Source organism: Camarhynchus parvulus, chromosome 1A (genome assembly GCF_901933205.1).
Source record: "Camarhynchus parvulus chromosome 1A, STF_HiC, whole genome shotgun sequence".
NCBI classification, from domain to species: Eukaryota; Metazoa; Chordata; class Aves; order Passeriformes; family Thraupidae; genus Camarhynchus; species Camarhynchus parvulus.
Window position 1 is genome coordinate 37,758,128 of NC_044586.1, and position 23,714 is coordinate 37,781,841.

The following is a 23,714-nucleotide window of genomic DNA, read 5'->3' on the forward strand; positions in this document are numbered from 1 at the left end:
AATATCACTTTCAGTGCAACCCCTGTCCCCTGACGCTGGAAAGAAAATCAATCCAAAAATCCATTCTTCAGTAACCTGATCTAATGAGAAAAATAAATGCCCATGCAGGAAAAGCTACTATCAGTGTGATGGTAAACAGCTCAGCTCATGTGGCAAAGCTTTTTCAATAATTCTGGAGAGCTTCAAGAAAAGGACAAATTAGGCTGAAATGACCATCAACCATGGGCTAGTGAAAAGTATGATTGCAAGGATGGGGGAGCCACTGAAAAAACAATACCGTATTTTATAGCCACTACACTGTTTCAGCACCTGCTGCTCAGATGCAACTCCCAACCACCTGTGCCAGGCAAGGTAATTTAAAACTAGATCTATGGATTTGAAAGAAAAAAACAAAAAACCAAAACCAAACAAACTCAAAAAAAAAACCAGAAAAAAAAGGTTGCATTTGTACTAATTTATACAGCCACCACCAGAGTTGTCTGGTGAGTTTTACTCTTTTCTTGTGCTGCTTTGCTGTGCCTCTAAAAAAACAGTAACTTGGCAGCAAAACAAATGAGTTGAAACACCACAAAATATATTTCTGAACAAGAAAACTTCCTGTTGAGTTGCAGGTTGCCAAAGGACACACAGAACTTGAGCTACATCCTAGTAACATCAGAAGGCGTGTCATCTCATTAAGAAGCCAAACACGGAAGCAGATAACAGCTCTGAAAAACAGGCATATTTAGTCACCTCTAGGGTTTTTTTGCTCAAAAAAAGCAAAAGTGATTAAGCACCAGGAGACAAGAGGCCTTTGTTCTCTTTTCCTCTTCATTGGATCAACTTGGAGTTGCACGTCTCAGTCTTTCACAGACAGGCACTGTTGAGGCTACCTAACCTTTATAAGAATTCTTTGAAAATCTCATTTAGATTCTGATTGACTCCAGCATTTACATTCTCCGTTACACTTTTTTTTTTTTCAGAAGACATGCGGACCTTCATATAAGCTTTACAGTTGTCCAGTAGAACTAAAACGCTCTGAGAAAAACTCTTATGATACTGTAGGTGTATCATCTCTTCTAGATTCAGAAAATAGGAAAGGAAAGAAAAAGGAAAGGAAAAGGAAAGGAAAAGGAAAGGAAAAGGAAAGGAAAAGGAAAGGAAAAGGAAAGGAAAAGGAAAGGAAAAGGAAAGGAAAAGGAAAGGAAAAGGAAAGGAAAAGGAAAGGAAAAGGAAAGGAAAAGGAAAGGAAAAGGAAAGGAAAAGGAAAGGAACTGGACATTTATTCATTACTGTAAGTGAGGAAAAGCACCAAACTCGCAGAAACGCAAAAGCTTAGGCAGTCTGTCACAGAAATTAGTAGCAGACGATCCTAATTCGGCTCCTAGGGCACCTGAAACAAAAGAGGGGCGAACAGCACAGGAGGCCCTAGTCTAAAGGAGCTCTCAGCTAACAGCACGTGGGAAGCTTCTGGTAGCCACGGCCATGCAGAAAGCCTGGAAATGGACATATACACACACATAGACACGTGCGCGCAGGCACGGAGGGCATCTTCGGGCAGGACTGCCTCGCAGGCAGAGGAAAAGCGAGGCGGCAGGGGCAGCTCCCGGCCCCGGCAGGGGCAGGCGGGCGGGGCGGGCTGTACCTTTCAGCCGCAGGTACTTGACCTGGCTCTGCCGCTGCTGCAGCTCCCGGAGGGCGCGGGAGCGGGCGCTGCCCGAGGGCACGGCCGCCTCGGCGGCGCTGTACAGCTCGGTGAGCAGCCCGCTCACCAGCGACGAGGTGCGGCTGGACCGGCCGCTGCCGGGACCCGCCTCGTCCTCCTCCTCCTCTTCCTCGGCCAGGCTGTCGGCGCTGCTGCCCGCCCTGCCGCCCGCGCCGGCCTCCACCGCATCCATCTTCCGCGCCGCCGCCGCCGGGCTCCGGGCTCGGCGCGTCCCACGGTCACACGCCGGGGAGGGGCGGGCAGGGGAAAGGGAAGCGGCCCGGAGAGCCCAGGCAGGAGCGCCGCGCCCAGCTCCGCTCCCTCCCCGCGCGCCGTGGTAGCGGCCGGGGCGGGGGCGCTGCACCTGCCGAGGGGCGGGGACCGCGCTCCGCCTCGGGGCGGTGACCCTGGGCTCGGTGGCACCAGGCACGGTACCCGTGCACCGCGCGGCTGCCACGGAGCTCACCGCCGTCCTGCCGGCCGTCCCGCTCCTGTTCCCCCGCTGGAGGGGCGGCCCGGTTTTGGCAGCAGTTCAGTACCTGTGCTGTGGCCGGTCCCTGCGACACCGCCTGCAACGGAGGGGATGGCGGGGTCCGCACGGCCACCAGAGCCGGGCTCTGGCTGCGGCCCCGATGGCGGTGCAGGGAGGCCCGGCCACACGCGTAACAGCCGCGAGTAATTCTGGTCAGGAACGGGTAGAATCACAAAATGGGTAAGGTTGAGTGCTCCAACCCCCCTGCTCAGGCAGGGTCATCCCAGAGCACATTGCACAGGACTGCATCCAGCCATTTCTTGAATATCTGCAGTGAGGAAGACTCCACAACCTCCCTGGGCAACCTGTTCCAGATCACAGTCACCGGCGCAGTAAAAAAGTTCTTCCTCATGTTCAGGTGGAACTTCCTGTACATCAGTCTCAGCCCGTTGCCTCCTGCCCTATGGCTTGGCGGAGATGGCCATTCTCCTGCCCAGAAGAGCTGCCTATATCCTGCCGGCACGCCTCCCGTAGGTGTTTCCCCAGCCCCCGGCGGCGCAGCGCGGAGCTCTCGCCTGGGAAGCGCCCCAGCGAGCTGGCGGGGGCGGGGCTTGGGGCGGGGCCGCGGCGGCCGCCCGGGCCACGTGACTCCGCCCCCCGCGCTCCCGGGTCATATGCCGGGGGCGGGGCGGGCCCGCGCGCTGCTGCTGCTCCGGCTCCGCGGCCGCTCCGCGCCTGTGGCGGCCCCGCCATGTCCCCCGCCGCGCTGCTCCGGGCGCTGCCGCTGGCCGCGCTGCTGCTACTCGCGCTGCTGCTACTCGGCCCGGCGCGGGCAGTCCGGCAGGCGCGGAGGCCCAACGTGGTGCTTATCCTCACTGACGACCAGGATGTCTGCCTGGGCGGCATGGTAACCCTGCGGCGGAGGGCGCGGGGCTGGCGGCAGTGTGGCGAGGGGGGCTCGCCGCCCGCCCGGGTCGCGTACCGGGCTACCGGACGGCGAGACCGAGATCGGCGGGCGCCGTGTGGGGCGAGGGTCGCTCGGGGTCGCGCTGGGCCCAGCCCGGAGCCGGCAGGGGTTCGCTGCGGCCTCAGGCCGAGCAGCCCCGCGGAAGGAGCGTCACGGGGGGGCTGCCCCGGGTGGCATGAGCCGCTCTGCGAGGCCGCCGGGGCTCGGGGGGCCGGGGCTGGGGCCTCTCTAGAACAGCCGCTGCAGGTGGATATCCCTGTAAACACTCCACACTTGGGCTCCCTTGGGCCCGCTTGTGCAATCGCTGTGGCCACGCCAGGCCCTAGCGAGAACGAAAGGGCACTCTTAGTGTCTTGCCGGGGTTGTTCCTAAAACCTGTGGTGTTGGGCCTTTTTCCAGGCCGCCTGCTTCAAGTCCCTGGCTTCACCTGGCATCCTTGCATTTTTAGCTGATACCTTTTTGGTGCTTTCCTTTCAGACCCCACTAAAGAAGACTAACGCTCTTATTGCCCAGATGGGAATAACCTTTGTAAATGCAGTAAGTGTTTGCATTAACGCTCTGAACTTCTGAGGCATGTGCGTTTACGTATTTTGTATTTTAGGTCATCTGAGGTCTCAAAAAATGCTATCAGCTTATGAAACCTGTAGATATGGATGTGAGGTTTTTAAAACTCAATTGCTACCTACTTTTAGGTCTCAAAATGAATATAACTTAAGGGGATGTTCAAAATCTGTAGTTTCACTTTCTGAAAGCCCTTGTGCTCACTTCCTTAATCTGTAAAGTAAAACTGCGTAGTCTGAATATTAAAAGAAGCTGCTTAATACTTTCATCAGCTTCATGCACAATGAAAAGTCACTTCACTCTTTTCATATTCTAGTGTAATACCTCTATGGCTAAAATAATGGAGTAAGTCAACAACCAGACATGATTTAAGTGGGTTCTTGTCCCGTCTAAAAACCATGTCCAGTCTGGTGGTGAGAAGTGGAAGGGCATGTGCTGCAGAGGCCTGAAGCTGGTTTCATGTGCAGTATTTTACTAGTGAAAATACTTAGGATATAATTCTGGGTATCCAGAAAGAAGTAGGTTTGACTGTTTAATATATTAGTCAACCTGTTAGCTGATACTTGAAAACTATAAAGTTTGACATAAAATTATTTTACTATTCCAGTCTTAAATCTTCTCATTCTGTTTTTTTAGTATGTCCCCAGTGCACTTTGCTGTCCCAGTCGAGCTAGCATTTTAACAGGAAAATATCCACATAATCATCATGTCGTCAATAACACTCTGGAAGGGAACTGTAGCAGCAAGTTGTGGCAGAAGATTCAAGAACCATACACCTTCCCAGCACTGCTCAAAGCTATGTGTGGTTATCAAACATTCTTTGCTGGAAAGTATTTAAATGAGGTATTTTGGGGTTTTGGGGGTTTTTTTTTATGGTTTGTTGTAAAAGTCAAGTGTTTACTGAGGCAAATTTGTGGGAGAGCAGGTATTTTCAGAGCTCTTTTACAGTAGTTACCCAACACTTTATTATTGAGTCACTTGTATATGTGTGCTTTAAGTTTTTTGTCTTTTTAACTAGGATATAGTTTCTAGTAGTTTGTAATAAGATGTAACATTCAGCACTGAAAGCTATAAGGCTGTGTGTTTCTCTCGTGTGATAGAATTGGATTAGGAGCTGTATGAGCTACAGGATTCTTAACAGCATGTTTTCTTTGCATTTCATGCTGGAAAATGGTGGTATAATAAAGCAATGGAAGGTGAATCTTCATAGCCAGGCACAGATTTGTGTCTGCTGATGTTCCTGAGGCAGCAAGGGGAAGGGAAACTCAGCTGGCTTCCTCTGAGCATCCCTTGACTCAGCAGAGTCTCTCATGCCTGCAGTTAGGCAAGCCACGTAGATTGGAGAGGGCTGCCCTGAGAAAACCCGTTGTGTTGCTCTAAAACACCCTCTGTTTTGAGTTTGGCACTGACTCAGCAGCTACTTTCCCTATTTTGCTGTCTTAAAGGCGAGTTGTTGTAGATTATTTGGCACTGAGGCGGCAAGAGGCTGGCATTACTTGAAGTTCCTACCCCTCTTGGGGGAGGATGAGGGAAGCTGTTGGTCTGTGTGGAATTCTCTTCAGTATCTTGTGAACTGTTATCACGAAGGCTGCAGGCATCTTGCCACATGGATGTTTTGATCACTGCTCATTATTTGATATGTACACTATGTTCTCCAGGATCCCTGCATATTTTCACTTGCAGAATGGAGCAGGGAGTAATATTTAAATTTTAATTATGATTGCTAAGCTTTCAGTTACTGTCTAGTTATTGAACCCTGGTTTGTTTAATAGGTCCTCTGTGTGTTTTTATATGCGTATATATATGGTTTTCCACATTCTGAAATTGAATTCAGCTTGACATGGTGTTGAATAAAGCACATGAATATGAAACATAATGTCTAGATTTGATTCATCATAATTGAAACTGTGAGTCACGATCTCTCTTTTTTCAGTATGGAGCAGAGGATGCAGGAGGAGTAGGTCATGTCCCTCCTGGATGGAGTTTTTGGTATGCTTTGGTATGTGACTTTTTTTTAACAACTTAATTTTGGTTGCTTTATAATCCAACTCATGTTCTATCTTTGCTGGTCATGAAAGAGCAGAAAAAGAACATCTAATGATTTAATGCAAATTTTCTTCCCCTTTTTCCTTACTTGTACATTGGATCTGTGGCTTTTACAAGGGGTACTCCTATTGAGTGCCTAGAGAAAAAAAAGCCATTTGTAAAGCCAGAGCAGTGTGAGATAGCACTAAAACCAGTTTTGTTGATGGAGACCACTTCTGAGAATTTTTGCAGTATCCTTATGGCAAATGCTCGTAATCAATTTGACAAATGCTCGGGGGCAATTAATTTGGGTTATTTCAAGTAATCAATGTGCATGTTGCTTTGAATAAGTATCTGTGTCACTTTTCTTTTTCACAGGAGAAAAATTCAAAGTATTACAACTATACTCTCTCAGTAAATGGCAAAGCACGAAGGCATGGCGAGAACTACAGTGTAGATTATCTGACAGATGTACTGGTAAGAAACTTTGCAATGTGTGGTACAGAAACTGCTTATGACCAGGTAATGCCTTGTGCTGGGGACTTGGGAAAGGCTGAGATAATTTATTAGGCTGTATTAATTCACAAATGGACAATTGTACTGTCATGAGGGTGTGTGGCATTTATCAGCAAAGCACGACCGAGTATATTTAGAAATGACAGGCTTATGTTTGAGCTGTGGAGAGGAAAGGGGTTCCAGCCATTTGCTAGCCAGTAGCCTCACTGAGAAGTTAATATTGACTGCTGTGCTGCAGAAGAAACAGGTAGGCAGAGATTTAAATTACTTTATACAAGGATATGTTTCATTATAATATGCAACTTCTGTAAAAGATTAACTGGGCCAGGATTTCATTTCTAAGCATGTAAAAATAAACTTCATGCAGGGTTGTGTTTCTTAGGGATTATGATGTGTTAGTATCTTGTAGTCTCCAAGTCCATCAGTCTGATAACTTGTAAATATTAAAGCCTAATCAATCCTTCATAGTATACGAGGGCAATGTGTAGCTGATCAGGGGAGGTTTTAGCCTCTTTGTCTGCATAAAATAAAGACAGGTAACAAGGATGTCAGATCCTGTAAGGAAGGATGGAAGAGGTACTTTAGCTCTCTTAAGCCCTGTTTGGCAAGGGGCTGGGGAGGGGGGATTGTCCCCCCCCATCTGCCAAGCTGGAGTCATAATGTCTTGTGCTGTTACAGTGTGTAGGTTGGTACTGGGTTACAGGGTATGGGTTAGCACTCACTAAAACTCTTCTCTAGAAATGTTTCCTCATCCAGTCTTGTGTGTTTCATTGAGACCCTGAGGAGTTTAATTCCACTGGGGGCTCGAATACAGACAGCTGCTCACTAGCAACAGCACAGATTGATGTTTCTTAGGGTACTGAACAGCTGTCTGATTAAATTTAGATTTACATTGTCTAAAGCTAGATTGGAATTGATAAGCCAGAAGTGAGACTATCCTATTACTGGCATTGTACTGGGATTTTTTGATCCTTCAGCAGCTCGTAAGCATTTTGTCCGACAGGTCATTGTTGCATAAACTGCTTATTTGTGATATGTTACCTATTGATACAGCAGTGCATCACAATTTTCAGTGTGTTGCCTTCTACTTTCTTCCTGTACTTACCAAACATGTATCCAGCATTTCAGAGACAGTGTTCAATTCATTTGCTGGGCAGTGCACAGGAATAAATTGCTTATGCAAAGTTCCTGTGTTGCATGAGGTGATGCTCAAGCTTTCTTGTGTAAGGGCACCTGGGTACTTGAGTCTGGTATTAAGCATCCAGACACCTGAATCTTTTTACTGCGCTTCTCACATGTCGCAGTTTAAGCTCCTAATGAAATCAAAGTTGGCCATGCTATGAGTTTCTGAATGGTTCTTATCCTTTCTTGACTCTGCTGACGTATAACTGAAGTTGAGCCCTTGTTGCTTAGATGCTAAATTTAGAAGGAAGGAAGGGGGAATTCCTGGTGTATTGCTTTTTCCCTAGAGAAGGATATCCAAAATGGGGTATACTAATCAGGCAGGAGAAAATGTTGCAAGATTTGAATGCTGAAGAACTCATCTACAAGTAATACCTTTGAAGCTTTAATTTTAAAAGCTGACCTAGAGGAAGTGAAAATGGAACTCACAATTTCTTCTAACTTGCTCCTTGAAATTGTGTATAGGCTGAAACAAAAATGAAAGTGCAGTGGTGTGAGTGTGTGCATTTGGACGCTGTTCTTCACCAGACCTTCTGTTTTCAACCCTTGTAATCTTGCAGCAGAATGAGCATAGGCTATAAACAGTGGGGCTTAATATTTTTTTCAGAACTATTGCTATTTCTGAAGAAAGCTGAAGCTCTTAAAATGGGATCTGTCAGACGGGAGATGGCATCTTAGTCTCAGACTTGGACTATGTTGAAGAAAGCTCTGTTTTTACTTGATTAAGCTGGAGTATAGGTAGATTTTATTGTACTTGGAATAGGCCCAAACTTCTGATGAGCTTTCCAGGCCTAATTAATGTAAGGGTCTGAAGTAGAAAGTTGTTTGAAGATGTGAGAAAAATGATTTGTTTAACATGAGCTACTTGGGGTTATTTTTATTATGAACTGCTGTTCTAGACATTTGTAGATGAGCAAGCAGTAAGCTTTTGAAATAGTTTAAATGTTTGCAGTATTACCAAGCTCTAAATAAGTCATGAATGTCTAGTTTGGGTTTGTCAAATAGTTGCTGTTTTCCTTTGAGGCATGACTTTTCTCCAACAACACTGTTCACAGGCCAACATGTCATTGGACTTCTTGGAGTACAAATCTAATTTTGAGCCCTTCTTTATGATGATCGCAACGCCAGCACCACACTCCCCTTGGACACCTGCTCCACAGTATACAAAGAGCTTTCAGAATGTCAGTGCACCAAGAAACAGCAATTTTAATATTCATGGCAAGGTAAGCTAACTAGCAAGAACCTGTGTAGGTTATTCTAGTTTGTGAGAGCAGAAGGCAGTGGCCCTGGCTTGCATGTTAGATAGAATAGGCGAGTACTATGACTACTTACTGGTTGTTCAGCCATGTTAAATGGGTGTGTGTCAGGGTCAGATAAGTTTGTTGTGACTTTGAGATATTTGCACGCTAATGTCTTGTAAAAAAACAACATAGTGGCAAGAGTGATATGGTAGTACAATGGAATTATGATTGATAAAGACAAAAAGTGAATTCTGTGTCCTGTTTGTAGACTCTTTTGAAGCTCTTAAAAATTGATTATGATTGCTCTTGGTATATTCAGGGGAAGGCATAGGTAATGTGCTACTCAAAGGCTTGGGTGAAGAATGGCAAGAGCCCTTTCTCTTCACACATCTGCTTGTGGATGGGGGCAGTCCATTCCTTGAGCTCATGGCAAAGCTTCCCCAAGGTGAAAGCATGTCAGGTTAATCAGAGGACTCTGGAATCATGAACCATAGGGCCCAGGGTTAGTGAGTGCTTAGAAAACTTGTTTGCTAAAATAACCTAGTGTTACAAATTCAGACATCCTTGTGACAGGGCAGTATCTTCCACTGCCAGCAAATATGGCCAGATATGGTCTAGTTCAGACTAATCTGCTGCAATTTACTCTGCCAGTGTGTGAACTTCTCAAGCAGTTAATTTGGTGAAAACTTACAGAAGTTTTGTATTTTTGATTCAAGTAATTTAAAATATAGAATGCATTGCTGTTCAGTGTTCATTTGCTTCTAATCTTAAGACTGAGATAATGTTGCCTAAATGCCTATCAGGAGCCCAGTCATACCTCAGGTCACTGTGACTCCTGTAGTACAGAATGAGACTTGTTTTTAGCTGAGGACTTAGCTTGCAAAATGACATGTGCTCATCAGTGTGATAGAAAAATATGAATGAAAAGACAGAAAAGGGCTGCAGGCTGTAACAAATATTTTAGCCCAATCTTTTTAAGTTTCAAACTAGAGAGTGGGAATCAGATCGAGGTTTTTTCTTCCATAAAGGGATTCCAGATTTTGTCTTAAGACTCCATTACTGTAATAAAGTGTTTTTAAAATAGTGATTTAGAAGTAACTTGACCAGTGAAGTCAGCAGCTAGCAAAATATGCACTGTGGAGTTCCCTTATGTGGTATAAGAGCTCTGCCTGTGCCTGTATAATACAGAACAAAATGCTGGACTTCATGTTTGACAATTAGTATCTGTGGATACAGCAGTTTTACTAGAGGAACAGACTAGCATTACCTTCCTTCCTAGACACAGCTAATGTGTGTTTCTGCAGCTGGCAGTGTTGTGGTCTTGAAGCCAAAGTCTTCTTGGAACTTCAGTGTTTTCTAGAGCTTCACTGTTCTCTAGGGCAAACGTGATTCCTACAGTAGCAGGAAACATGTAAATAGGCTAAGACCCTCACTGATGTTGTAATGCTTGCTTGACAGTCTTGGATTGTACAGTCTTGACTCCTAAAGAAATGTTGCCTCACTTCCTTGTACTGGATGTGGGCAAGAACTACTAAGAGGAACCATTTAGGCAGAATCTCAGCATGGAAAATAGGAATTAAACTCTTGTATATGTCACTGATCAGAGTCTGAGTTTAACTTCTCCTTTGGATCCTCAGCTAGAAGTGGTGTGAAATGATCAGCAGCTTGGATTCCCAAGCAGATTTATTAATAGATCAGATGAGATTTATCTAAGCTGTTCTAAAAGAGAAGTTGTTTAAGGTATGTGTTGGGTATTTCCCTTGCAGACCTTGTTTTCCTGCATCAAAGCTCAGTTGTGTTCTGATTCTTGCAACACACTGTATATTGTCTCAGTCTCCTAAAATTTCTCCAAGAATGGAGCTTAGGGAGACAGCAGGATTGGTGGATTGCTTTCTGTATAAGTGCTGAAAGAGATATGACAGGGAAGCAGATTTGGGAGCTCTGAGTGTGAAGTTTATTGAAATCCACAAAGGTGTTTGAGTGCTGTGTGAAGTTTTTGAAACTTCAGAGAAAGGTAAGAAGAATAAAATACTCAAAGAGGAGGATTCTGCTGCACTAGGTTGCTTACCTGCCTGAGTTACCCAGTGTGCTTGTGCTTTATGAAGCTCCTCTCCTAAGCACAGCCCTTGTGAAAGGAGCTGGTGCACTGGTGATGTTGCCAGCTCCTTTGTTCTCTGAAGAATTTGTGCTCAGCTGAAGGCAGGATTTGTGCTGTATTTCCTTACTTTTTCCTCTCTCAGATGAGAGACTGTGTCTCTCCAGAGAATTGTTTTACAACTCCTATAAAAGAAACAGCTGAATGCAACAGAATTGAAGTAAACTGGACACAGTATTAAGTCTTCATGCCAAAAATCTTTCCTTCGGTAGTCAAGAGCAGAAAACAGGGGAACTGAGATATGAGTCACTTTGTTGTGAGTCCCTAAAGCCTGAGCCCTTCAGTCATTTGCTTGTGACAGGAGGGAAATTGCATAACAAGAGGCTCTACACAGAGGGGTGACCACCTAAATACAGCCTTCAGCTGAGGGTGATGAGTGGGTCATCTCTGACCTACTAAATGAAAAATGTAAAGCTGCCCTGACATGACTGTTCTCTTTGTTCTGATCCCCACTAATACTAACTTCCAGGTTGTTCACAACAGACCTTCCCATGTATTTGTACAGCAGGTGACCCAGCTCAGACTGGCCCTTCAATATGGGAGTATCACTTTCTATATGAATTATATCATCTCTGTTACTTTGGGGGTGTAGGTGAGGAAAGAAAGAAAGGGGCTGTTTCTGAAAGTTGGGAATACATCTAGAAGAATCCACGATGCTGCAGCTAAAGAAATGCTCTTGTTTTGGATTCAAAATCTAAATAAAATAATGGTGTTCTGTTCCATTCAGTAGTCACCAGCCCTGATTTCTTAGACTGCCAAGAATCTGATAGTGGCACTGTTACAGATATTTGAACTCACCTGTTTATAACTTAAGTAATTCTAATTGCTTTGGGTGCAGGAGCTTTTGCCCACCTTGCTACCTGTTGAGATGCTCGCCAATATTAGTCCCAAAAGTTCCTCACTTCTGACAGCCAAGTCCAGTCTTACAGTGATGCTCAATGCTTCACATTGTTTTCCTCAGATCTGTCTTACACTATCACTTTTACCTCTGAGAGAGCCTTCCCTAGATCCTTTCACAGTTTTCTTCCCTGAACTGCTTTGAAAAGATCCACATCTTTTTTCTTCTCATCAAGGGCTGAGTGTAATGGAGCTGTACTGTATCTTAATCTTGAAGCTTAGATTTTACATAAACCAACAGGGAAAACCAAAGTCAGGTCAGTTTGATAGCATTGCCTGACTTTTTCACAGGAATTGTTTTTGTAATTGCTCTAAGAAAGGCTTAAAACCTGATACTTCTCCCATACTCTAATCTTTGTTGTCTTTTTTTCTTTAGAACAAGCACTGGTTAATTCGACAAGCAAAGACTCCAATGAGCAACTCTTCAATACAGTTTCTTGATGATGCTTACAGAAAGCGGTAAGAATTTTTCTTACCCGTTGCTTAAGGTTTCTAATCAGAATTTAAAAGGTGTGGATTTTTTTAAAAAGTTGTAGTAAGTCTGACAATTGATATCAGATTACCCCTGATAGTTCTCTGGCACTTGTCTCAGAAGACCTCCTGACTTTGTTTACATTTTGCAAGTAAACTTTGGCTTCAGAAATACTGTATTCACCAATGCTGCCATTATTTGTCACAAAAAAGACCAATTGCAACTGATCTCTCTATTGCTTTTCTTTCAGTCCACCACAGGGTTTTATTTTAAAATGGCCTTACCTTCTACTTCACTTTATTCCAGTTTCTTACATGAAGTACATCAAATGTAGTTGATCTGTCTGCCAGCTAATCTGATTTATTAATCTTGTCTCTGTCTGTACATGGGAATGTACAGGCCAGGGCAAGTGCTAGAGTTCTTTATATAAAGGGGATGTGGTGAATAATGTGCAGACATGACTTGTTCCCTTTTTTAATAAAGAGCAAGGGTATTTGTTTGCACCACAGATGCTTTCTTTAAAAGTTTTGAAACAAACATTACCTAAAGCGTTGATCTTCATTTTGAGCTGTTACCAGGCATTATCTGGTCACTTTGGAGATGGAAACCCAAGATTTTTCAGACTTTTGCTTTATAAAACATGAAGGTAAAAATTATGCAACAAAATTTTAAACTGAGAGACAGCAGAATCTAAGAATTGAATAGCTGTAGTTAATTTAGCATGATACTAGTCTGTAGAGGGTAGTGGAAGCAATCACTTTTCTCAGCAGCCCATGACAGAGAAAAACTTGTAGCTGTCAAAGGCTTTAGAGACACTGAAATAATGGACCCTAACATTACATGAGTAATACAAAAGAGCTCTAGGTTTTCAAGCAGAAAGGATCCCATAAAGACAATTAAATTCACGGTTGTTTTGCATTTTAAACTACATATAAAGAACTAATAACAAGTGACCTTGCAGGAGATAACTGACTCTTTGTCACTGTGACACTTCAATGTTGGTCTTCACTGTGTCCAGGTAGTAAGTAATCAGCATTTTGATGTCTTTCACAGACACTACAGAAATCAACAAGAACTGAATACAAACAATGTATTTCTATCTTTAATTGCAGCCTTTAAAATAGTGTAGTAGTCTATGAAGTTTGTTTTCAGAATTTGTAAGCAAAATAATTCACCTACAGTGCATATGCTGCTGACTGGAAGCAAGGTATAAGTGCCCTACTTGCAGTCAGGGTTATTCCAAATTTTTCACTGTCAAATGTGAAGTACTTTGTTTCTGTATAGGTGGCAAACTCTGCTGTCGGTGGATGACCTGGTAGAGAAACTCGTGAAGAAATTGGAAGTGAATGGAGAGTTAGACAACACATACATCTTTTACACATCAGACAATGGCTTCCACACTGGTAACATTCTCACTGCTTATTGCTTATTTGCAGAGGATCCAGGAATTGCATAACCTTTCACCCTCATGACCGCTCCAGAAAATGGGAACAGCAGCTGTGGAAAACTATAGATGTCAGAAGTACTAATTTAAATTCTGAAACAATCTGGAGTTGCAGTGTGGGGTGTTTGGGATTTTATTGTTATTTTTTATTGTTATTTATATTTTATTGTTATATTTGGTTATGGTTTTCAGCATTAATTTCTACCAGTGTATCCTGGTCTGCATAAAATTGGGACAGAAATAAAGGAAGGGTCTCTGTGTCCTGTAGGAAGAGTTGGTATAAGAGGGTTATCCAGTAAAAATATGTCAAAGACTTGTTTGTATCATGTTGTACAACTAAAAGTGCAGTATCTAAGCTGTTAAGCTTTGTAAGATATGGCTCATACTTTGAAATTCTTTGCTGTCCTCCAATTTGTTAATATAGTTCAGGTTAACAACCACTCTTCTTTAAAAATGGGCTGGTGGTAATAACGTGCCCATAACAGATGGGGTGGAACTAGATGATCTTTGTAAGGCCCCTTCCAACCCAAGCCACTCTATGGTAACACTAGGCTGATAATGTAAACCAGAAGCCATTTCACTTTTCCATCTTCTCTCGTTTAGGCCAGTTTTCTTTGCCAATAGACAAACGGCAGCTCTATGAGTTTGATATCAAAGTTCCATTGCTAGTTCGAGGACCAGGGATAAAACCAAATCAGACAAACAAGGTAAGAAAGACGTGAAATCCCAGTACAGATTTATTTTTAATGTTGTTTCACAGTTACCACTTTAGCTGCTAATTTGTTGCCCTGCATATATATATATATGTATCCAGAAAATGAAGTTCACAGAGTGGAAGAAAGTGCAAAGGCCTCCTCATAAAAAAGCTGTCTGTTCCTGCTTGAATCAAATTAAGCCATTGCAGGCCACAAAAGCAATTTAATTTTGAACTCACTTTCCAAATTCCCTACCACTGCTTTTCAATGTTTCAGGGTTAATTAGCCCATAAAAATGAAATTAGGTAGCGTTAAAATAGGTTCTGAACTTCTGAAGTTAAGTTCTTCTCATCCTGCAGATGCTTGTTGCAAATATTGATTTGGGTCCCACTATTCTGGATATTGCGGGATATGACTTGAATAAGACCCAGATGGATGGGATGTCACTGTTGCCACTGCTGGTAAGTAGGGACAGGGATAGTAACCAATGGTTCTTGCAGGGGTAATTCTTCAAAGTCAGTGTTACTTCCTATGATAGATTAGGTTGACTCATAACCCAGATTCTTCCTTTGATGTTGTTTTCAAGTGGGATGCTCATAGCTGAGTGAAAAAAGTAGGTATGTTTCAATGCTGATGTATTTTCATAAGCACTACAACTTTGTGGTCATACTATAATAGAAAGCTGTGTCATCTTTGAATAATCCTCACATTTGTAATAATTCCTGTTTTGAAGCCTGTATTTTGTTTCCATCTTGCATTCTCCTTCCCCTTTTCCTTAGCGTTTCTCAACATAGGAATAGGAGAAAAGGAGATTGTTCTTATTAAATCTTTGGTTTGACTCCATTTTCAGTAGAACTGGTGTTTCCTGCCAAACTGTAGAAGAGTGCATGTGGTTTTATAAAGTAAACTTGACCTTTCTAATAGGTGAGCAGAAGCCTATTTAAATAAAGCTGCTTGCAGGTGATCTGTTTAGTTTTAATTAAATTTAGTCTATAAATTGAAGGCAGCTTACTTGGAAAGTAAGCTTGGAAAGATCATCCAGACTTCAAATGGTGCTTTGCTCTTTAAACCTTGTATCCAAACCTTAAGCTGTTCTTTAGACAGAAGCAGGTAAGAGGCACCTGTTCTAAACTCTGGTGGAATCAAATTTGAAACTCATTGTTTTGCTGCATATGCCTGTGGTGGTGCTGTATATTAACTGTAAACTTTCATCTTCCTCTTTCTTTTAAAATGCAGCTACAAATAGACCAGGTTAAAACCTAGTTGTTTCTTAAAGCTGTTTCTTTTTTTGCTTGGTTGGTTTTTTGCCAAGGGCATCTTTTTTCCATCTGTTGTGGTAATGTGATACAAATCAAAGGGGAACAGCCTTGTTGCAGGGATCTTGTCTGTAGGATAGTAGTATTTGGTCGTGTGCCTCCTACTTGGTGTTACTGCATGATCTTTTGAAGTTGAAGACAGTATTTTAAACCCTTACAGGAAGGTGTACTAATATTTTTGGTTTAATCCTTGTCTTCCAGTTACACAAGACCTTCTAACCTAAAGCTAATTATTTAACACTGATACTGCCTAGTAAGCAGTGGATAGTGTTAGTGTTATTCCAAGCAGGGAGAATTTTTTCTATTTTACATTACAGTAGATACTAAGTTATGTTAACCTCTTGTAGAGAGGAGACAAAAATGTCACGTGGAGGTCAGACTTCTTGGTGGAGTACCAAGGAGAAGGATACAATGGCAGTGATCCTACCTGTCCTGGCCTAGGACCTGGAGTCACAGTAAGTAAGACAAGATCTGTTAATATTAGGGACTAGCTGCTGAATTAAACCTGTTTGTGTGGGCTAACCTGGTTCTGTAAGCTCCCAGTGTGTTGGCAAGTAGGAGCCAGCTCTGTAGCTCCTGTGCAGCATTTGACAGTTGGAAGGAGATGTCCAGCCATGTGGAACTGACATGTCCATATGACCAGAGAGATCACAAAAACCCTTTCAGTGGGAATCTATGGAGCCTCAGGGCTGGAGACTGATGCAGGAAGGTGTGGGCTTAAGTCAAGCGTGTGGCAATGACATAATGTTCTTTCTAAACTTTAGTAACCTGCACAATTGCACAATTCTTGTTTGTGATTATTATTTAAGTCACTAGTTACTCTCTAAATTGAAGCAGGTTTGCTTTGCTTTACTAAAGTAAAGCATCCCATTCGTGCTGTCTTCAGTAGTGTGTCGTGCTGTTCTCTTGTGTATGTACATTTGTTTCCCAGACAAAATGCACTTAGTCATGGTGAGTTTAATAACACTGAGTTTTTGCTTAAAATCCCCAGTGGAAATTTGCATGTGTTAAATTAAGATCTGGGTGTTTATTTGTTAGCTGCAGTTAACATGAGCTGGTACAGACTCTAGGAAAAGTTCATCTTCTGCCCTGAAGTTTTTGTTTGCTGCTTGCCTCACAGCATTGCTTCCCAGACTGTGTGTGTGAAGATTCCTATAACAACACGTATGCTTGTGTAAGGACCCTGTCAGCTGCCTGGGACCTGCAGTACTGTGAGTTTGATGACCGGGAGGTAAGTCTGTCTGACTAGCAGATGTCAACTGTGCACAACCTGTGTCTGTCTGCACTCTTATCAGCTCTCAAGGTTTCCATGAAGTACTCTGAAAGGCAGACTGGCATTGCTTGCAGGATAAACACTCAAGGACTTATCTCCTATTGTGAATGTTTGACCAAAACTGTAGTTGAACTGCAGGGTTCTGGGAAGAAGGGGGGGCAAAAAGGTGTGGGAGGGGAGTGAGGCCTAAACTATGATTATTACCTTCTGGTATCACCTAACAGCCTCACAAGGAGCTGTGCTGGACTGGTTTCAGGTCTCTCTCTTAGCCTAGCTCCATGTAGCAGTCTCTTTTAAGCAACGAATATTTTCTGATACCATAAACCCAGCAGAGGTACAGTGTTCCACTCTTTTACTTGGACAGACCTGAAATTCCAGGTTAATAATTTCTCATCTATTATTTCCTTGTTTGTCTGGCATAAATAGTGGTGAAGTTACAAGTGTGAGAAAGGTCTCTGACCTTATCTTGAGCAGTTTGGGTATAAGGGACATAACGTCCCCCCTTCAGAGGTTGCTCAGGTTTCTCTACGGGAGCGCATGCTGTATGTACAAAAGGTGGTGTGTCACGGGGCTGATCTTGAGTTGTGCTTGTTTGCACACAGCTGCTCCAACAAGCATGGTTTGAGGCAGCTGGGTCACAGATCTAACAAACTGTGCTGTCAGCAGCTGTGCAGGCGCTGCATGAGCAGCAGGTATGCCCAGTAATATGTACCACACTCTATGTTGTATGATAGTCTACGATGAGCAGCTTAAGCCAGGGGAGGAAATCCCACAAGATGTTTTTGCAGTTAGATAGTGTGAAAAGCTATACAGGAAACCAAAATACCAATTAGCAGACCCTGGACTTCGATTTTCCCCTTTCTGACAAATGATGATCAAGTTAAACAAGTCTTGTTGATTTCTTTGTAAAAGTAGTCTCCAAAGTTGACTGAATAATACTCTTCATGTCACTTTGGGATTTTTCTACTAAGAAGGTATAGCTGTGGCATTTTTGGGTCACTCTGCATACCTGAGCTAGATGGAATAAAACCAACAGTATGGGAATGGTGCAACAATGTGGCTTCCACAACCTTGCTGTGAACCTTGTAAGAAAAAGGCCAAAGTCTGTCCAGATATGTCTTTATCAAAGTTAGACACAACTCAGCCAGTTTTTATCAGTATCATCTGCAGTCAGGCCTCCTACTCTAGCACAGACAAAACCACAGCTAAATTCTTGAGATACTATTGACCAGTATTTGTCCCACAGAATTGTCTAGAGATTTAATGTACAAAAAAACAAGTCTGCCCTAAAATCCTCCAGACAAAACTCAAAGTACATGCACACAGAATAAGCTTTTTCTGTTTGAGGCTGTAGCATTCTTGTATTCAGCTGTTTTGAACATGAAGAAGTTAAGACACCTGTCTCGGTATGATAGCTCTAAGTAGCTAATGAGTATAGAATGTTGATGTAATGGTCATGAAATTAAGTTATTTTAAGATCCATTAGTGAAAAGACTGCCAGCTTAGGCAAGGCCTCTTACTATAGTCTTACAGTCATAAGACAAGTGTTGGAAAAGAATCTGCTGTGGCAGGTGAATACTTCAGGTGAAAGTAAAAACTTTTCCAACAAAACTGTGCTACTGCAAAACTTTGCTTGCACACTGTCCTGTCTTTGACCAGGCAGCTGCATGGCTGAACAGAGCTTATGTGTGGGGCTGCTGCAGCAGAGTTCAAACTAACATCTGAGACTGTGTGCTCCCAAAAAGCATTCTTCCCAAATAATATGACTATTAATTAGCATTCAAGACTTAATACAGTGCAGGAACTTTCTTCTACAGGTGTTTGTGGAAGTGTATAACTTGACTGCAGATCCACACCAGATCAATAACATTGCTAAAACAATTGATCAAGAAATTCTAGAGAAGATGAACTATCGACTAATGATGCTGCAGTCCTGCTCAGGAGCAACATGCCGTACGCCAGGTGTCTTCGATCCCGGGTAAACACTGGAACACTTCATTACTAAATATAACTATGTAGGTTTTAAATTCAGCTTTTATAGAGGGTTTTTATGATGTACATACTGTTTTTTTAATAGAGATGGTTTCTTGATGCTGCTATTTTTTAATGGTTAATCTATATTTTAACTTACCGTGTATAACTTTGATGATATGATACTAGTGCTTTAATGTCAGATATTGTTAACTTAGCACAACTGTACACTTTAGCTGTTCTGAGTAGTCAAGAGACTGACCTCAGGTTTGCCTACAAACCTAGAAAAGTTCTGCTGGTTTCTACAGGCAGTTATTTCCCAAGTACTAGCTCTGATTGTTCCTGTAAATGCTGTTTGCAAGAACGTTTCCTGAGCTGCCTGTATTACCTGTTGGAAGTAAATAGCACTTTATGCCTCAAAACTCAGTCACTGATCATTTGCACCAAAGCTTTTTAAGCAGTATTTAAAATGTCCTTATAGTGTCATTAAAGTGCTACGTAAGTTTGTCATTTGGGACAGCAAAGCTTTCTGTTAGAATGTAGCTCCTGAATGCTTTGTTCTATACATGCCCCTATGCTGCCTGTACATTGTAGCCAGGATTTATTTCTTTGGAGACTCAGCTTTTTGGCTGCATGTTGTTACAGTTTATCTGTTGTAATAGCACTGCTATGTACTGCTGAGGAAGCAGCTTCTCACACAGCCTCGTACCAGAGCTCTTCCAGCACAAAGCTCTGTGGAAGTGCTGGTCCCTGCAAGCCGAGCAGCTGACACTGACTCTGTTTGCTCCTCTCTGCAGGTACAGGTTTGACCCACGGCTCATGTTCAGCAATCACGGCGTGCGGGCTCGGAGGTTTTCTGCACAGTTCTTGTAAGACCCTGAAGGGCCTCTTGCAATGGGCTCCCACCAACCAGTTCCTCCAGTGACTGCAGCAGGTCTGTCTCTGTTAACTTTCGCTGATTACAGCTGGAAGACTTTTAATGGGCTTTTCAAACCTTGTTTGGAAGGAAATCCCTTGTCTTTAGCTGGTTGCCTTGTGCAATATATATATTTTACAGCTGAACTCTAACTGTAAATTGTTAGACACAGCTAATCTGTCTTGCTCAGATCATTGATTACCACCTTTGTCTTTCAATTACCTTTCCATATCACAGGCACAGAGGTGAACCTATGTCTATGAATCTGAACAGTTTATTTTGTTCTAAAAAATAAGTGTGTATTTGAGTCAGGTTAGATAGGCAGGTGCTATTGCACAGTAATGCTCACCCATATTCAGTGTCACAGACCTTAAAATCTATGCTTAATTATAGGTTTCCTGTATTGAGCTCCAGGCTGTTAAGGACAATAGCAACCCCTAGGCCAGAAGAGAGTAGGAGGGCATTAGTCAAAAGTGTAGGATCTGAGTAGCAAGCGTCTTGTACAGAATTAAAATCCACCTACTAGTTTCTTTCAATGCAACCACTTTGAGATGAGACCAATGAGTTTTGTAGGACAGCTTTGGTAGCTTGCAAACAAGAATGTACTTTCAGCCTCCTGGTTTTAAATACTAGGCTGGGTTACTGTGTACTACTGGAAAACCTTTTAGGGTTTTAGACTGACGTCCTAGTGAGTTAAGAGACTGTTGATACTAACAAGAATTCAAGTAAGTGTGCCTGTGCTTTGAGCTAACTCTTCAGTCTGTTTTAATACACAAACAGAAGTAATACTAAAATAAACAAAATCCAACAACCAGGGTACCACAGTAGAGGTGATCTGTTTCTAACCTCCAAATGTCTTGAATTGTCTAACTTCTTATGTTGATTAGATTCTTGAAGGTAAATTATTTTGAAAGCAACTAGGTAAAAATAAATCATAGAATCATGGCTCACTAGACATTAAGCTAAGAGCTATTTTAGGCAGTTTAAATGCTTCATAGAGTGTTGCTTTTTGATTGAGACCTAACTACTTGGAACCTTCAAAAAGTGGCCTTCACACCAAAGGTCTGCATGGCAGAAGTCACTTGGTTTCCCTCCAAAAGGGTGATGTCTTTTCAGCCTTCTCATTAGGCTTATCTGAAATGCAGCCATCATGTGCACCCAAACTTGAGTATCTTTCTAAATCTTGAAAAACACACAAAATTGCATTACCATGTAACTTCTGTATAGATTCACTGGCAAAACACCATCTGGAAACACTGAATTACGGATCTTCTGCAAGACAAGTTGTGTTGCTTGTGGGCAAATCAACTCTATTTTCAGGCATGATAATCATTCCCTTGTCAAACAAACTGTAGCAAAACTATTTAGTGTTCAGTTATTTCACATCTCTTACCCCCGTAGAGAGCATGATTATTTTAACTAATCATTAAGTAGGCAACAAAGTATGACTCAAAACTGTGAAGATGCATACCCCAGTGTGCAGATCCACCAACTGGATACAAGCAATGTTACAATAAAATAAGTTGAATTTTCTTGGCTTTTAGTTCTGAGGCACAGAAGTCCTTAATGTAGCTTAAGAGGTGCAAACTTCTGCGGTGGTCTACAGGTTTGATTTTTATAGAACTTTTGTTTCAGATCTCTCAGAAGTGACCAAATATTTGGAAGAAAAAAAAGCTTGAAAGGTAATGTTTCAGCTGAGGCATCTGTATAAATGCAGAGGGTTTTGGATAGTCAGACTCCTTACATGCTTTCAAAAACTCAGGACTTTTTTTTTTCTCAACTACAACTGTAGCTTTATCCTGCTTTTTGTTTCTCAAGCTTTAGTATTGGCCATCAGTATCCTTTATGCACTGTTTTGTCTCTAGAAACCAAACCAAAGTTGTCTTCATGCTCCCAAGGGTTTTCTTACTGAGCTCATGTGTAGTGTAGGTAGTGTTTTGCTTGGAGAATTCTAGCAATTCAGACCTGTTCTTTGTTTAAACTTCATTTTGGTAGCTGTGTGGAGACTAGTGTGAAATCCATTGACTGCTGCACATTAAACCCTCATCAGTCCTATCAAATCTGGGTCCTACATCAAGTTTCTGCTTAAGTTTCAGTGCAAGTAATGTGCATTCTGTTGCTCCTTATTAGAAAAAACTTTGTTATGAGTACAGAAATGTAACTCTAATACAGTCTTTTCTTAAAGTGATTTTAAGCCCTAACAAGGACATGTTCTTTTGAATTAATTTATTTTTTGCCTAATTAGTAATATGAAAGTTGACAGAATTGATGCAGATTATTCAGTATGAGTGACCAGATGTTTTACCCAAATTAATACTCTTGCTGTCTGCACATACCTGTAAAGCATTTCATTGCAAGGCTCAGTAATTTAACACACTCACTGTCAGAGAACCACACTATACCTGAAATCTGGCATAGGTAGTAAATGTTCTATTAAACTGAAATTCAGAATTAAATTAATCAGTCCTTACTTAGTGGGTTAGAAGAATATTTGATTCACTCCCACTTCTGATAAAGACTTGAAAATTGTTAATTTAAGCATGTAGTTAAAGGAAGAACAGGAACCAAGAGCTGCCTGCCTTCCATTGCTTTTAGAGCAGTTTGTCACTTGTGTCTTTTGCCATAAAGCAGTTAATTCTGAGTATTTTTACAGCCACAAATGAACAGTGTTAATTCTTATCCTTGATAATTAAAAAAACACTATGAAGGATCTTTGACTCTTATCCAGATCTAATTCCCAACTAAGTTATTTTAAAACTAAATGGTCTTTCTGGATATTCCCTTTCATCTGTTATTTGACCACAGCTGCATCTATACCTGGTTATGGAAGGCATTCATGTTAAACATACACAGTTTTAAATAAAGGGCCTTACTGTTACAGAGTTGAGTTTAAATAAAATGTGATCATGTTTTTTACTTTTTTAAAAAATCATTATTATCAAAAGCAGAGCTGTGATTTTTTAAATTATCCGATCTGGTAAAGTAGATACTATACAGGGAGAAATACAATTAATCAATTAATAACTTCTTTATGTTACCATAAATCAAACCAACATTCATTATCATCACTTCAGCATAAGTGAATACAGCCAGTACCTGCTTACCCAGCGTGGGCCCAGAAAACTGGGCTTCTTCATTTTGGGGAATGAAGCTGTAGCAGGAACACGTACATGGAAACACACACCCAAAGCAGGTATAATACCTTTTCAATCAAGTTAAATTTGAGACTGATTCATCAAGCTGATTGCAGTATATGAACATAATGAAACAGCTGTCATTTATTGTGATTCAATTACAATGAATTATCTTTGTGTGTCTCTCTGTATGTGAGCATACTTTGCTGTAGCATGTTGTGAGTATATTTCTGCTGTTTTGAACATCTGTTTAGAAAGTGCCCTTCCAGAGGACCCTGTTCACTGCTGCACTTTTGAAGAAAGAAAAAATAAACTGCCTATCAAACTTCCTATCTTTGTTACTGAGCTTGAGTTAAACTTCCCTATAGGAATAAGCTGTGTCATGTGTGTAATGGCTGAATTCCTATTTTATAAGCCCTTAAAAGCCTCTGCTTTACTGCCCTCCTGCCTATAATGGGCTACTTCATATGGCCACAGGGAATCTTATTAGTGTCTAGCAGGACACCACCTGACTACTTTGCACCAGGAAGAAACCCTGAGGTGAGGGAACAAAGTGAAACACAACCTGTACTTGCTTGCATTTCCTTGGAAACTGGTGTAGTTGAATAGATGGAAAACAGAAAGCACAATGGGGAAACTGCTGTTCATATTTAGGAGTAATATCTTCTGCACCAGGAAAGAGGAAGACTTTTTCCCAAATGGAAACTCTGACCAACAATAAGATACATGCTACTTCACCTTAATCCCTGTTACAGAACTGAATTTGTTGGATGATTCTGTTTAAAAATACTAC

General features: G+C 42.1%; 1 protein-coding gene across 1 annotated transcript; it reads left to right on the top strand.

The window, feature by feature from the left end:
- Positions 1–2,852: 2,852 nt before the first annotated feature.
- On the top strand, positions 2,853–23,251 carry GNS (glucosamine (N-acetyl)-6-sulfatase). The gene is made up of 14 exons (XM_030959580.1): positions 2,853–3,063; positions 3,601–3,660; positions 4,321–4,527; positions 5,618–5,683; positions 6,088–6,186; positions 8,463–8,630; positions 12,077–12,159; positions 13,457–13,575; positions 14,220–14,323; positions 14,671–14,772; positions 15,975–16,082; positions 16,748–16,858; positions 18,718–18,878; positions 19,669–23,251. The coding sequence occupies exons 1-14, from the start codon at positions 2,908–2,910 to the stop codon at positions 19,742–19,744; spliced, it is 1,620 nt and encodes a 539-aa protein (XP_030815440.1). The 5' UTR covers positions 2,853–2,907; the 3' UTR covers positions 19,745–23,251.
- The last annotated feature ends 463 nt before the right edge of the window (positions 23,252–23,714 follow it).